Raw genomic sequence first — 17408 nt, 5'->3', positions numbered from 1 at the left:
CGATTTTTTGGATATTTTCGGATTCGGATTTCGGATAATTCGGATTCGGATTTCGGATTCGGATATTTTGAACACCCCTAGCTATGAGAGGTGATTCTTACATATCACTTTTTAATCCATACACACTTTTTATATTAAACTTACAATTATATCACTTTTATTTAGGAAATTGAATTTATATTATTATTCAAAACATAAGTAAGGGTAAAATAGCAAATTAAGTGTGTATAAATAAAAAAATAGTGTGTAAAGATCTCCTCCTTATACTATTCATTCATAGTGACTAACCTAATAATATAAATAAATTGAGTTGGTTTTAATAATATAAAATAAATAGTGTTTTTAAGCTTTACGTATGCTTTATTTATATATATACATATTTTACTAAAAAAAAATTAGTTCGCCCCTCCAAAGTCAATGTTCAAGCTTCGCCACTGCTCACGTGCTTGGCATGTGAGCGTACTTAACGTTCAAAGACTAACGGGTGTTAGTGGTTGGGTCATCCATGTCAAAAAGTGATAGTTCAGGGTCATCTAAGTAAAAAAAAAAGATAAAGGTTAACCGTGCATTTTGATACAAACATGATGGACCATCCGTGCAATTTTGTCCATATAAATACAAATACATATGGGCTTTGTACAAATGGATCAATACACAAATAGGACTAGACTAATGGGCTATACATGTACAAAGAATATACATATACATACAACTAATAAGCCTAGGTGTTGAATCCCTCCGGATGGAGTTTTGGTGTTGATTGCCGTTTTCTTTCAACAGACATTTCTCTAGCTATCTCTTATGCTTCTTCTTTGGTTAGATTAGCGTTTGGGAGTTTAATGTTGTGGCTTGAGATTCACCTGATCTTTGATTTGTTTGGCCGGAATCCACTTTTTTAGATGGCTTCCTGGGAGGAGAGACCTTTTGTTTTTTTTTTTTTTGTAACACAGTCGAATGCAACTTTAATGGGGTTCATATCCATGATCTAATTGCCATTTGCCAACCAATCCTTGATTTGGCTTTCTTTTATGTATTAATATAATAAGTATACCTACAATAATAGATATAGATATAGATATAGATATACCTACAATAATAGATATGTAGAATATAAGCACATCAAACTTACGAACCGTTTATGAGTGTTTCACTATTATTCAAAGCAAATACATTCGAACTTATATATAGGTGTGACCATTACGAAACTTTAAGCAATGACCTTTCTTAGACGGTTGATACACTTCTGATCACTCGTCACCCTAACTATTCACCATCGTATCTATTGTGAAATTGTCCACCACATTATCCCACAAGTTAGTTGGTAATCATATATGAATTTTTTTCTCGGCATATAACACTTGCTTTTACATTAATGACCAATATATATATATATATATATATATATATATATATATATATATATATATATATATATATATATATATATATATATATATAATCACAAGTAACTGTTGAAAGCCACAGAGGGATTGTTCCAACAGTTACATATTATATCCGTATGTTAGAGGAAATGCATGTTGGTTACCATGTATCTAGTTGAGAAATTCATATTGTCTTGTTACATAAGTTGCGCACAATAATAATTTTGTTTAAGAAAAATTTCCTATTTCAAATAACATCAAAATAATAAGAAAAATAGTTGCTTTTAGGGAGGAACAAAAAGAAGCACAATATCACCAACTAATCCAAATTATATAACTTGTCCAGAGCTCCATTTATTATCAGAAAACAACATGAAGAACCTTATGTACTTAATAGTATATCATAAACCAAAAACTAAAGCACAACCTCTTTCATAGATCTATTTTAAAACTATTCAACTGCATTTGTGCGTTAATGCTTCCTCTAAGATATTATCTTCTTGGTTGGTCGGTTTTGATACGTGGGTTGTCTGAGAAGATTACCTTGGTGGTTCATGCTTGCAATGGTGAATTTGAAACGAAAGAGTGATACACACTTTTCATGGTACTTATATAGTCACTTTCAGGCCCTTGATGTAACTTTATCTATTGGACCTTTCCTTTAGTTGTAACTCAACTCTAAATATGTTCACCCTAATGGAATCAGAATTGAAAATGAATTATTGTGACATGTACAGACATATTACTTACCCATACTAATTACCAAGCCAGCTTCATTGTTCATTCTTAAAAAGATCAGTATTGGTGTGGCTACGTACATGAGTGATAACATCTGGGCCAGCATATTAAAACTAACTCACTTATACTGTCCCATACACCAAACAGACTGTATAAACCTCATAAATTAAGCAAAATAGTGAGATATCAAGGTAGTTCAACAACCAAGACGCTCTAGGTTCAAGTCCCATTAGAGACAAAGGTAAATTAAAGGTGTGTAACTCGTTGCAGTATCTTAAGACATTCTCCTCCATGACTTTATCAAAAAGTAACTTCTCTACTTTTGTAAAACAAAATAAATCCAATTTATTACAAATATATAATCTAGTTACATAAAACTAAAACTGTTCGGATTACTTAATACAATACAAATCAACCAATTTCGTTTAGAAAACATATCCCCAATCACTGAAACAATCACTAATCAAAATGCAAAGTAACATCATTATCTACATTCAGTTATACATTTTTAAAAGCTAATTGATCCAGTCAAACCTTGTGATCTCTAATTATATATCATTTATACTTAATTTCATCAGCAATTTTATTTAGAATATTAAGAAAATTAAAATCTAGTGAACATTCCAGATCGAGACATAACAGAAATGAATCAAGACTTACATATATATCAATTAAAACCTAACAAATTTTACAAAAGATGATGGATTGGCTATGAATTATTATTGTCTTACAAGAGGGCCTAGGGGCCAGATATTTCTGATGAGGGGATTCTTTGTGTAAATTAAGAGAAAAGCTATAAGATCGTATGTATATGTTAAAATAATGGATTGTTTCCTCGAGTTTTTTTAACATATAAAATAATGGATTTCACTATCGAAGATTTGTCGTTAACACGCAGTGAATCATTGTAAATAAGTGTTACCAGTCACTTTCAAAATAACAGTTATCAAGAAGTATAACAATTTAAAACACATTAATAACAAATATAAGAATTGTCTTTAACAAAATTCTAACATAATAAACATTTTGGAATTCTTATTTTAAATGAAGAGTTGTATTCTTTTGAAACCAAAAATTTGCTTGAAATTCAATGGACCAATCATAACGCGACATGTGGCGCGACAATCACATGTGATTGGAAAAAAAAATTTAAATTTTTTTTTTTAAATTAAAAAAAAAAATTCGAATTTTTTTTTTTATGAATTTTTATTTTTTTAAATTTAGCATGTCAAATCCAATCCCATGTGATTGTAAAACCCAATCACATGTGATTCTGCATATCAAATACAATCAAATGTGATTAAAAAAAATTACAATTTTTTAAAAAAAATTTCAACTGGAAACATACTTTAATTCGGTGATTTGATCAAGTTTGTTAGCGTTTCGTGATCATATCTTCAAAATTTTAGACGTTAATTCGGTGATTTGATCAAGTTTTGATCCAAAACTTGGTGTTTGAAGGTTTTAGCACAAATTTAGTGAAATTCGTCATTATTCGTCATTTTACTGAATTTTATTTTTCAATCACATGTGATTGGGTTTTTATCACATGTGATTTACTGCATGTCAAATTTAATCACATGTGATTGGAAAAAAAAATTGAAAAAAAAAAATTTCGAAAATTTTTTTTTTCCAAAAAAAAAAAAATTTTGAATTTTTTTTTTTTCCAATCACATGTGATTATCGCGCCACGTGTCGCAATCTGATTAGTCCCTTGAATCTCAACTTAAAACTTGGTCTCATTTGAATATTCCTCTGAAAAGTAAAGGAGATGAGATGATTAGAAATGGAGAGTGCATAAAATTTTTGATTATAACATTTTTCGCACATATTTAGACGGATTCGAAGAGAAATCTACCCATTTCTTAAATTTTTGGTTATAACACTCTTTGCCGATCATATTTCATTTTGACCCACTTAAATTAATTTTGATTGACTGTAAATGGAAATGCAGTGGATAATTAATTTAAGACTTCCTAAAAACTTATTTAGTTAAGGTTAACCTTTCTCCACCAAAATATCAAGGGATTCAGTTAAACAATGAATCAAATCAGGAATGGATTATGCACATTTGTTGGCCCACGGGTAGGCTCAACTACCAAGTAAGAAAAAGGCAGGGTGATCGATGAGTTATTAAAAAAAATTATTTTGTTAACAACAACTTTTAAGGTGTATCAATTGATAATCGTCTTTAAAATAATTGATAACTGCATGTACATTTATTTAATGCATGTTAACGAAACTCTAAGCAAGCGTTAGCAAAATTCTTAAGAAAATTGGGCCCAGCCATCAGTGACGGAGGATTTTAAGGGCGGAGGGTGCTATGGTCCCCCAACAAATTTTGTCCCTACTAGCAATTTTTATAGTTTATTGACTAAATATGTTAAGCTCAAATCTTGGCTTCACCAAATTAAATTTTTGACTTCGAGCATACGGTTTATCAATCTTTGGTTATTAAATATTACAACTAAATAGGTTATTAAACTACAAACCATAATACAGTTTCGACATTCGTCTTCTTGCGTATTCTCTTCAGTTTCATCTTGCCCTATCAATGATATATAGGTATTCTATTCATTTTTTTGTTGTTTCATGTAACCTAGTTCGCCTAAGACCGAAATCATCTTTGATTGAGCTTCGATTAGGGCAAAGCCCAAAATGGCATAACCAGATGATTGTTTAGCCAATGATGGTTTCCGAAAAAGATCCTATCAAATATTTCATGATATCGTTATGATCAATTAATGAGACTTGGTTGAAAAGAGTTCAAACTCAAGTACGAAATCGATGTTGAGTCAACAATAATCCAAAGGTTATATAATCGTGTGGTTCCTGGGAATTTAAAATCAGATTTCCTCCATAAATTCTCCGATCTAAATGATCAAAGTTTTCGTCCGGCCGGTCTTGGCCGCTCCTTCAACTGATTCCATTCATTCATAAACGCAACTACTACATATTAAAAGCTATTGTTCTTTCAATGAAATGTTTGTGTTTCTTCTTCAATTATACATATTATGCATGAAAATAATGGATTTTATTTATATATAAGAGACTATATGTTTATATGTTTTGATGAGTTTTATTTACCCCTTCATTACTAGTGTTCAAGCTTCGTTACTGCCGGCCATATTTGAAATATAGATTCGGCAACATTGAGGTCATAGATCTTGCTTTTAAAAGTTTTTTTCAAAATAGAATTATTTTCAAGGTATATTACAAAAATAGAAATTCAAACTCAATTTTTATAAAAAAATAGATAAAGCGATTAATGAATTTCTGGTTTGCCAGATTTGGGGCCAAACTGGTGTTTCATTTGCTGGTTTGGGTCACAGAAACATTTTATAATATTATGTAAGCCACGTGTCCCTAAAAGTTCCAACCGGCATTTGAAAGCCGGTGTTTTTTCCTCCTCCATATTATGTTATGTTTTTATTATATATTATTTATAATGTTTTTCATAGAATTATTTATTAGTTTATTAATAATTATTAGTTTATTAATAATGAGTTTTCTTTTTTATTATGTAATAAAATTTTTAGTTTATTAATTTGACTGTAAAACGAGTTTTCAATTATTAAATTATTACCATCATTATAATAAAAGATAGACAAAATTGCTGAAATAGTCCCTGTGGTTTGTATCAAAATGCTAGTTTCGTCCCTGTGCTTTTTTTTGATGGATTTGGTCCCGGTAGTTTGTAAAAGTTGCTGATTTAGTCCCTCTGACTGACGGCCGTCAAAAAATGCCGTTAACTCCAGTCATGTGCCAGACATGTGAGGGTATTTTCATCAGTTTCTTTCATTTATTTACAATATTGCTGAAATGGTCCCTGTGGTTTGTAACAAAGTTGCTGAATTGGTCCCTATGGTTTGTAACAAAATTGCTGAAATCTTTATCCCCAAAATTTCTATCTTCCTCACATCAACACTGTATGAGATCATTCATTCATTTCAGTTTATTCAATCTCAGATTCAGTTTACATAATTCACAAAAGTCACTTAATTAGATTCAAGCTACCTCCTACAGTAATCGTATGAATGTTCGTAGCTCATAAAATCCAAATCTTCAAATATTGAGTGTTAACTTTAATTGATTACCACAACATGATTCTAATACAATTCCTAAACCTCATCGATCACAAATTTAGTTCTACAACAACATATTTGAGCAAATAGATCTCGAGTTCGTCGTTCTTCAGAAAGTCATGGTGACTTGAGCTCCGGATCGTTTCTGAATGAAATCGAGAAAAGTGAAAGTGCAGAGTTGTTTATTTTCATCTCATGAAGGTGTATGAACAATCTCAGATCTCAATTTGATGTATCAAGTTTGAATTTTGGAGTCAAAGATTTGTATAAAAAGTCAATCGAATCTTCATCCTTCAAATTCGTAATTTCTGTTATGACTCAAGTCTGGATGATGATTGTCGAGTGTTTATGGATACATTTGCAACCACTTTTGTGAAGGATTCATATGCTAAACAACATCAGATCTTGTTTTCTAATTTTGAAGTTCATAAAGAAGGATACGAGCTGTTCTTGATCGAATTCAGGAATTTCATGGTGTTTTGATGGAAGTTGCTTCACAACACATGTTAGTCGCTGCATATAGATGAGGTTTCAATTGATTTTCGAGCTCAATTTACTATGAATTTAGATTTTGATTTTGTGTTCTTATGAAAGTGACGACCTGCTCAATTTGAAAACCACAGGGACCAATTCAGCAACTTTGTTACAAACCACATGGACCATTTCAGCAATATTGTAAATAAATGAAAGAAACTGACGAAAATACCCTCACATGTCTGGCACATGACTGGAGTTAACGGAATTTTTTGACGTCCGTCGATCAGAGGGACTAAATCAACAACTTTTAGAAAAAACCACCGGGACCAAATCCATAAAAAAAAGCACAGGGACTAAACCAGCGTTTTGGTACAAACCACAGGGACTATTTCAGCAATTTTGTCTAAAAGATAATAACGAGTTCTCATTAAAAAAAATAAACTATTACAGTCATTAAGTTAATAATATGCTCAATCAACGTCTACGTCTATGCCCATGTTTGTGTCCACCAGTACCACATGGTGGTGGAATTGAAACCCGGTCACTCTTTCGGAGTTGTTGTGGTTGTGGGTCGGGCTCATCAGCTCTTAGATCCTTCGCATCATGTACATTCTGATCAACATGTAATGGACCTCCAATATCTGGAAATGCCAAGGGAGAGTTTCGCCGAACATATTATTGAGTTCGTTGAGATCCCAAATCAAACGCAGAGTTCCTTGGAGTTTGATGTCCATATGATGGACTTCCCATATCTCCCATTTGACAAGGAGAGTTCCTTGATGTTTGTTGAGGGGTACTACCATAACCATAATTGTATATAAACATGTTCTGGTTCAGGGTGGCACTGGATGATTGACCCTGATTTGTATTCTGAGGGAAACCATAATCCGGCCATTGGTAGTTTTGTGTACCATTGTAACGACCCGTCAAAATCGCTATTGACGCGGCACGTTAATCATTGATTCCACAGTGAGGTTTTGACCTCTATATGATACGTTTTGATAAAATATTCATTCATTAAAATAAGTGACTTTCTAAACATAGAAAGTTATAAACATGTGGGCGAGTGCTTAGGTATAAGCAAAACCCCGAAATACATAAGTCTTTAATTTACAGGTTGACATCACAGTCCAATTATTTATTACACAACGCAGTTTTATTTTGAATGCAATAAACTTTGTACAAAGCATGAGAGACTCCATGCAGGCAACAAGCACATCACAGCGGAAGCATTCTAAGGACCTGAGAATAAAACATGCTAAAAAGTCAACACGAATGTTGGTGAGTTATAGGTTTAATTGCTCGAGTCATAAACATATATAAAGATAGACCACAAGATTTCATCAAAAGTTTATCAATAGATTCTATGTAACAGAGCACCCTGGTAACTAAACTTAACGCTATAGTGATAATTACCCCATTCGTTTTAATACACGCAAACCAACGTGTCTTAAACTCAAATAACATACGTCCGTTAAAAGGCTAGCGCTCTAGCTCGGACGGGGATGTCAAGCCATATGGATCCATATACAATTATTCGTGCCCACCAGTCCATATCCTATGTACTGGCAGCTACTAGTTACCAAAGCTAAGGGATTTTCGGTTTAACTCACTGTAGAATTTTGTATGTACTTGTGTCTTATTGCGTTTAAATTAAATTGCATGTATTCTCAGCCCAAAAATATTTAAAGTATTTAAAAAGGGAGACTATAACTCACGGTTCAATATTGAGACTCAATATTGTAGGCAAATTGCGTAGACGTAATGATGGTAGATGACTGTATGGTTGACCTTGGATTCAAGAACAATACCCCGAACAATACCCAATATTTCCTTAGCTTAAAACGGTTTGAAACCCGAATTAAAAATACCCTCGAATATACTTTATTATTATTAAACTTAAAATTAAAATTAAAATTATAAATTTAATTACAGAAGAAGAAAAATGATGTGTGATACATCGTCGAGAAAACTGGCATATTTATATTACTTTTCGATTTACTGTAGCTCATGCGATGAGTTTTCAGTGTTTTTGCCATGCGATCGCATGGCCGCCTTTCCCGTTTTGTTTGCTAGTTCGTCGACATCAAATAGTGTACTGTAGTAAATAGTATTCACTGTAGCAAATAGTGTTTACTGTAGCAAATAGTGTTTACTGTAGCAAATCATTGTAGCATTGTAGCAAAATATGGTTTCACTGTAGCAAATAGTATTTTACTGTAGCAAATTCATTTTTACTGTAGCAAATAGTGTTTTACTGTAGGAAAGTCGTTTTTACTTGTACATATATATATATATACATACATATAATTGTTCATGAATCGTCGAGAGTAGTCAAAGGTAATTGTATATATGAAACAGTTCTAAAATTTTGAGACTCAATCTAACAGACTTTGTTTAACGTGTCAAAATAAAAAAATATCGTATAGAGAATTGGTTTAAATAAGTCGAAATTTTTCGGGTCATCACAACCATAGAACTAGAACCCCGGATCTTGCTGAGTTTGTTGCGTAAAGACCATCAACTGACGCGGAAAGTCAACAAAATCCCGCAGATTTGGTTGACTATTTGGTTGCATTTGAACTGTAGCCATCGCGCTTATCCTTGTTAAATCCTCCTCCTGCATAATAGGTAAATGTAAACAAATATTAAAACCAATTCATTTCACGCAAATGCTATAAAAATAATTATGTTACTTACATAAAGATTCTCTTCTGTTCCCCAATCACGATATTGGTTGGTGGGTTATGATCTTCTAATATCACGTATTACCACGATTGTGCGCGCGTAATACCATGGAAAATAACGATGAGTCGTGCTCGTACCCACCTCCGACGTACTAATATAGACATTCTGAGATCGTTCATACCACTGACTTATCTACAGAGCTTGTGGGTTCATTTGCCTTATATCCACGTTTGCTCTTGACCGTAGGGTTGTGCCATGTATGGTATAATGTTGTTGCGGTGTGAACAACAAGTTCGACGGCGGAATATCCTGATACCATCCAAACTGTCTGCATACCCTATCTGGGAGATGCATCTCAATCGTAACCCAAAATAGAATTGCGCCACGGTATGTCCACATGTTAGCATCAGTTCCACACTCAACGAGTAGTCGGTGCAAAATCGGTCCATACAGAAGCCAAACAAACTTCAACAACATAATAAAATATCAATTTATTTTAATATCTACATATAATTTATAAACTTTATATGTAGATTTATATATCCTCGTTATATACCTCATTAGGGCGTAACCCCGATAATGTTGTGCGACACGTACTCAACACATGTGTCCATACCACCTACATAATTAAAAGTAACTTATATAGTTACAAATAACCAAAAGAAGTAGAAGTAACTAGAAGTATATAAATTACAAATTATACCTCACACCATACGGTCCATCCAACGGAGCATTGGATGTAAAGTCTATATCGTGCAGAAGAGGTGGCGCAAGACTAGGAATTCTTTCATAAACCATTGTTGTACTAAAAGAATCACACCATTTATGCCTGTCTGGTCTGTATTTTCAGATGTACGACACAAATTTCTACATACATGTGCGAGCACCGCACTACCCCAACTCAAACGTTCAAATTTGATGAGGTTATACACATAGTTTAACGGAGCACTGGTGGAATTACCGTAAGGGAATAGAAAGGCAGACATGGCAGCTAACATAGACAAGTAGGTCAACCCTGTTGATGTTGTTGAGGTGATTTTGGTAGTGATTCTCGTGTAGTTTGGCTTCACTAGTGAATCTCGTGTAGTTCGGATTCACAATGTCGCGTGTAGTTCGGACGTTCCCATTGTTGTTGTTGCAGCCTAGGGTAGTGATTCTCGTGTAGTTCAACTTCACTAGTGAATCTCGTGTAGTTCGGATTCACAATGTCTCGTGTAGTTCGAACATCCCTATTGTCCTGTGGTTTGAGGTAGTGTATCGCGTGAGTTTCAGATACACTAGGGCGTGTGAGTTTTCGGCCAACTTTCACGCCCTTAAGGTTAAGGGGTTAACCTTGGGGTTTTTTGGGTATTGCGTATATATATATATATATATGTATATATATATATATATATATATATATATATATATATATATACAAGGATGCTGTATATGTTTATTACTTGTGTTGGTGATACCTATTCATTTTATGCATATGTATGTATATAGTATGTTTATCCTCACTAAGCTTTATAGCTTACCCTCTCGTTGTTTATATTTTTATAGATTCGCATGGAAGATGTGGCAAGGGTAAGCGTACGGACTAGTGGATTATTGCGGGTTGCTTTAGAAGACTTGATTTTGGATTTGATTTAGGATTGGGTAGTGTTTTTCCAATCACCATGCTCGGTCTTATGTTGGAGTTAAACGCTTTGGGTCGAAAGTGTCTTTTGGTCGTGTTAAACGGGTCATGGGTTGTTATGCCCATTTTGACACCTAAACTTGTGTAATGTATAATTTAAGGTTGCTTAAACTTGTTGAGTGTTGAAAAAGTTTTGTAAACATAATTATGGTGTCGTTGCTATCAATATTAATGCGCTATATAAAGAGAAAAAAAAATACCGGGTCGGTATAATAACGAGTTGGGTTGTTTCATAAAAATAACAGTGATTCATCGACCGGAGTTGCTCGAGGTTGTGCGGGATTCATTGTAAAATCGCAGTATTTGTGTATGTGTTTTAAAAAATTGAGTGGGTTGTCAATAAGTGATAGAAACCGATGTACCAGAGGTCGGTATATATATTGATACAAACCGACGTTTCATTTGCCGGTTTGGACACGTGACAATTTTTTATTGGCCAGTATTTAAACACAAGGATTGAGGTGATAAATGATAGCCTGATAGGCGGTTGGTAAGCGAAAACTGTTCCAGTCAAACCGGCATTTCATTTGCCGATTTGACAGAGAATCTACCACGTGGCCAAACTGGCAAATGAAACACCGGTTTGGCCCCAAATCTGGCAAACCGACAATTCATTAATCGATTTACCTATTTTTTAAAAATTGAGTTTGAATTTCTATCTTTATAATATACCTTGAAAATAATTCTATTTTGAAAAAAAAAAAAAAAAATTCTTGCTTTTATGGAAGTTAATTCTAATCGAAGGTCATCCCGAAGCATGAAACAATGTCAATAAAAGCATGAAACAATGTCAATAAGGTTGTTATATTGACAAGTGACCACTCCTGTCCTCGAAGAAAATAGCATTGTCCTGAAAACTGTAAATGACTTAAACCAATATTTTTGGTAACACAGTAACTCAGATACTTTATTTTTTCACTCCATTACATTTACATATCACTCTGTGTAAAAGTAAGATACGTGTTTCCAGATAAGTTAGTCATCACCCATTCATATGTATGCAACTCTACGTCATCGTCCATAACGTGTGATTAGTCTTTACGCTGGTTTTGACCATATATTAAAAAGATATTATCAACTATAATTAATCCAATAAAATATTTGTAATATTTACACGTTTTGGAGCAGGTGAGGTGTGAAGAAACTCCTCCGACAATTATGAGAAGGTATTCACACCACCACGTGTTTTTGCCTAGTTAGTAAACAACGTTAATTAATCAGGTCTCGTGGTTACCATATATACACCACAAAGTTTATTCTTTTTCATTTTTATCAACAAGCAGAAGACTTTCAACAGAAAATCAAATTCAACTTTTAAAGGTAAAATTATTAAGTTTTCATATTCAGGCTATTTGAGTGAGCTAATATTATATATTGAGTATTCGATCGAAACCGATTTGTAACCGTAAGTGTCCAACTCTTTTATGTCATTCGTCCTGATATGAACTGAGACCTCTTACGACGATATCAGTTCCTCAATCACTAAACGATGTTGATATAAGTTCTTTTTTTATAAAAAAAAAAAAAAAAAAATTTGTTAGCTAGTAGTTTTAATTACTAATCCATATATGAAGTTTGAAAAACAAATTCCTACTATATAGTATAGTATAAAAATCATATTGAAGTTATATTTTGTGTTAGATCTTTATGGAAATCTGGTATATTTGCAGGTTTATTAATCAGTCTGAATTTTAAAGTTTCTAATAAGTAATGGATATGTCATCTCCATGGTTATCAGAACTGGTAATGGAAGATGAAGAGATCATGAATTATGATCAGATGAGCAGCTTAATTTTTGATCCTGTTGATGACGTCAGTGCTGATTCATTCTCCTCGGATAGCTCTACAAATAACGTGACGCTGATCTGTCAATCTTCTCAAACTCGGCAGCCCGAAATGAAATTTCAGGAGAACAGTATTAGCGGTATTGAAAGAAGTTCTCAAACTAAAGAGCCTCCTAATAATACCGTTGTTCGCAAATCAAACACTTTCACTATAACATTTGGTGATCTAGACCCTACAAATGAGACCCACCCGTTTCTTGATTCGAGCGGGTATGTAGCTTCTGGTACAACAAAAGTTCCAATCGCCATTAGGAATACGATTCAGGCAAAAGATCATGTTATGGCCGAGAGGAAACGAAGAGAGAAATTGAATCAGAACTTCATTAGTTTGTCTTCACTCCTCCCTAACCTTAAAAAGGTACCAATTTACTCTTCAGAAAAACTATTAATCGTTCATAACATAACATAACGTAACATAAAATCTGATTTTTACCCTTTTTATTTTTCATATATAACTCTATATTTTATGTTTATTTTTCTTGAACTTTGGTGATTTGATATAAAAAAGCTAAAAGCTATTAATAACCTAGCAGATGCATCTAGTTACAAAACTCACAAAACTTATAATTTTATGTTTTAAATTTTGTTTTTTTCAAGATGGATAAGGCATCTGTGCTACAAGATGCATCTAGTTACATAAAAGAACTTCAAGATCGCGTGAAGGAACTCGAGAGATCACAAAATAACAAAAGAAAGAATGTTGAAGAATCTGTTATTCGTATTCGAAGATCTAGGACTTCTATGAGTGACGATGAATACCATTTTTCGGACGAAACAAACTCAGGAGATTATGGTGCACCTTGGAAGAAATCTCCTGAGATCGAAGTGCGAATGTCAGAAAACAATGCGTTTATAACAATTCAGTGCGAAAAAAGTTTTTTTTCCTTAGTGAAAGTACTAACACAAATGCAGAAACTTGGGCTGTCCATCATCAGTAGCAGTGCAATGCCTTTTGCCAAAACCACGCTTCTTATAAACATTGTTGCTCAGGTACTTATAGTTATATCTGTTATGAAATCGAATATTATGAGTTGGTTTTGCTATGAAATTATATAATTATTATATGATCTTACCAATTATATATCTCATCTAAAATTATGTTCCACAAGTTTTGAAATGTAAGATTAACAAGTAGTTCTTTCATTTTTATTGGTTCAAGTTTTGCATATATATCTGATCATAAATCTTACCATTTATATATCTGATTATAAATGTTAACTTGTTATTTTTTGTTGGATGTGTGCAGATTGGGGATGCCTATTGTATGACATCAGAAGAACTTAAGGAGAACCTTCAACAAGCTATATGAAAATTGCTGATATATAGCGAGATAAGAAGATTTCTAAGTAATTAAAGATGGCGATAATAAAAATATAAAAAAAAATAAAAATAAAAATACTGCAAAAGGAGGAATTTGATGACATTTGAGCACTCATCTATGGGTTTTTTCAAGTACTCCTGAAGAAGCATATAAAGGAGGCTAGGAGCCCTAAGCTAAGATGTTTTTTTTTTGTTCCTTTTTTATTATTAGGTGTTTGATTGACGAATGTTTCATGTTATTTCACAGTGGGTTTTGTTAGCTTTTTTTTTGCGTGTTTAACAGCGTTCATAGATTTACCCGTGTGATATGCATAGTAACCTTTGTTAATATATATATATTTTGTCGTTTATTTACTTGTAATTGGTGCTCCATGTCACATAGTCTGAAGATCTCAAAAGATATTAGTATAATGTTTTTTCAACTTTAGTTTACTAATTAACTAATATAAATAACCGAGTATATTACTTAAAGTAATAATCACGTGATCTGCATATCCACTAGACCATTACCAACGCTCGTCTTTTTATTCACGTCTTTTTTCACTAGTAAAAGACACTGTAAGTACCATTGTGTCTTTGTGTGTCTCTTTTAAGAATAAAATAAAATCATTTTCGTCTTTATTGTGAATGTAGATGACAAACTAATGTGAGACCCCTTCTCATATTTGATTCTTTTTGATACGCAGTATTTGTTTTATATTATTATTATTTATTATTACATTTAAAATTAATAATATATAATTGGTGGGTCCAAGTCTTTTTGAACAAGTATGTTATGATTAATAGCGTTAAGCTTTTTAAAGAAATGTTGATATGATACTGATGTTAACTTCAGTCTTTTAAAAAAACTGTGTCATGGTTAGGAGTAGTCTACATTATTGCATACAACAGCAACAACAAAACCAAATCCCATATGAATGAGGCATGGGGGAGGTGTGAAGTAGACAATCCTTCCTCTATCCTTGAATAAAGAGAAATCGTTTCTCCACCCCGAGTGAAACACTCACAAGAGTAGAGAGAGTCATTACTCTCTCGATTCGACGGATAGAGAGATTGCTTCTAAGCGGACCTCCGGCCAAAAAGGTTGGTGAGTTCATTAGTTTATCATAATCATTCATTTTCATCATTTTAATAGACCACGAGAATTTCATTTTCATTTTTCATAAATATACGTCCCATGCATAGAGACAAAAATCATTCATATGGGTTGAACACCTGGTAACCGACATTAACAAGATGCATATAAGAATATCACCTCTCATTCCGGGAAATCCATCGGACATGATAAAAACGAATTCGAAGTACTAAAGCATCCGGTACTTTGGATGGGGTTTGTTAGGCCCAATAGATCTATCTTTAGGATTCGCGTCAATTAGTAGATCGGTTTACTAATTCTTAGACTACCAAGCAAAAGGGGCATATTCGGCTTCGATCATTCAACCATATAATGTAGTTTCGATTACTTGTATCTATTTCGTAAAACATTTATAAAAATTTCGCATGTATTCTCAGCCCAAAAATAGAAAGGGTAAAAAGGCAAATGAAACTCACCATACTGTATTTCGTAGTAAAAATACACATAACATCATTGAACAAGTGCAAGGTTGGCCTCGGATTCACGAACCTATATATATATATATATATATATATATATATATATATATATATATATATATATATATATATATGTTGGTCAAAATTTGTCTAACAATTTAGGTTAGGTCATAGTGTATCACAATCCTAGTGCTCGAGACTAATATGCGACAGTCAACAAAAAGTCAACTTGACCCAAAATGATTTCCAAAATCCATACATAATTAACATATAACTTAAATATCGTCGTTTTATATATATTTAATATTTTTAACAGGTTTTATGAAAGTAATTAATAAAAGTCATTTGTTAATAAAAAATTTATATTTAAAATTTATATATGATAAAAGTATACTTTTATATATCTTAGGTAATAAAATTTATAAAGTTTATTTAATATAACGATAGGTATTATTAATGTAAATATACTACGTATAATAAAATATCTTTGTATTACATATTTATTTGATAAAATAATATCGATAATAATAATAATAAGTAAAAGTTGTATTATTTTGTAATAATAATTATTATTATTCTACTAACAATAATAATCATATTTATATTTACTAAAAATAATATTATGATAAAATGATAACTCTCATTAATAATGAAATTTTATATTAACAATGATACTCTATAATAATTTTTGTAAAAATAATGGTTTGAATATTAATAATACTTTTAATAATAATAGTGATAATGAAAAAACGATAATTTTATTTAAATCAACATCTTACGATATTTTAAATTTTATCATGATATCCATACTCATTATTCCCTAATCGATTCATTTAATAGCTTTTAATCGTCTTTTATATCGCGTTCATGTTAATGATAATAATAGTAATCATATTAATTAGGTGTTACTAATACTAGTTTTTAGTTATAATAATACTAATGATAATAAATATTATAATAATATTAATGATAATACTAATTATAACTTTCACGATAGTAACGATAATAATAAAAATAACAATTTTTAATGGTAATACTGCTTAATAATAATAATAATAATAATAATAATAATAATAATAATAATAATAATAATAATTAGATAAAAACTATAACAACGATAATAACGACAATAATAATAATCATTTTCAATAATAATATAAAAATTCAATTGACTATAACTTCTAATCCATTCATCGAAACCATTCGATATCTCAATAAAAAGTTCTTAATTTTTCGCTAGCTTTCCAACGACATGCATATCTTATACCTTATCTCAACCACATATGTAACTAATTCAAGATTCAACATAACGTATCTAATGGCAATATCAAAAGTACAAGCATGCATAATCCTATATTCTCGAGCACTAGTCAGGGATACACTATTAATATATAAAAGTTAAGTTATGAGTGCTCACGTATCAATATTGAGATTCAATATTGCAGGAAAGATACGTAGACGCAACGGAGATGATAAACACTAAATTGACCTCACGAGCATACCCATGAACCATACATATCACCTCCATAGCTATAACCCATAATTTTCTTAGCCCTATCCTACTCGAAAACCAGTTTTTGAAATGATTCGCTCATGACCTCGCCGTAGTATTTTATGTATAATATTAATATTAATAATA

General features: G+C 32.0%; 1 protein-coding gene across 1 annotated transcript; it reads left to right on the top strand.

Annotated features, from left to right (window-relative positions):
* The first annotated feature begins 12334 nt into the window (after nt 1–12334).
* LOC139892140 (transcription factor bHLH18-like) lies at nt 12335–14512 on the top strand. The gene is made up of 4 exons (XM_071875181.1): nt 12335–12371; nt 12722–13253; nt 13493–13885; nt 14142–14512. The coding sequence occupies exons 2-4, from the start codon at nt 12762–12764 to the stop codon at nt 14202–14204; spliced, it is 948 nt and encodes a 315-aa protein (XP_071731282.1). The 5' UTR covers nt 12335–12371; nt 12722–12761; the 3' UTR covers nt 14205–14512.
* Nucleotides 14513–17408: the final 2896 nt, after the last annotated feature.

Source organism: Rutidosis leptorrhynchoides, chromosome 2 (genome assembly GCF_046630445.1).
Source record: "Rutidosis leptorrhynchoides isolate AG116_Rl617_1_P2 chromosome 2, CSIRO_AGI_Rlap_v1, whole genome shotgun sequence".
Classification (NCBI taxonomy): domain Eukaryota; kingdom Viridiplantae; phylum Streptophyta; class Magnoliopsida; order Asterales; family Asteraceae; genus Rutidosis; species Rutidosis leptorrhynchoides.
This window is presented reverse-complemented; position numbering and strand designations above follow the sequence as displayed.

What these genes read in the sequence shown, in the direction of transcription:
- LOC139892140 (XM_071875181.1), top strand. Translation starts at nt 12,762, where the DNA reads ATGGATATGTCATCTCCATGGTTATCAGAACTGGTAATGGAAGATGAA. An exon ending in TCCTCCCTAACCTTAAAAAG is followed by an intron (nt 13,254 to 13,492) that starts GTACCAATTTAC and finishes GTTTTTTTCAAG; the next exon opens with ATGGATAAGGCATCTGTGCT. An exon ending in TTATAAACATTGTTGCTCAG is followed by an intron (nt 13,886 to 14,141) that starts GTACTTATAGTT and finishes GGATGTGTGCAG; the next exon opens with ATTGGGGATGCCTATTGTAT.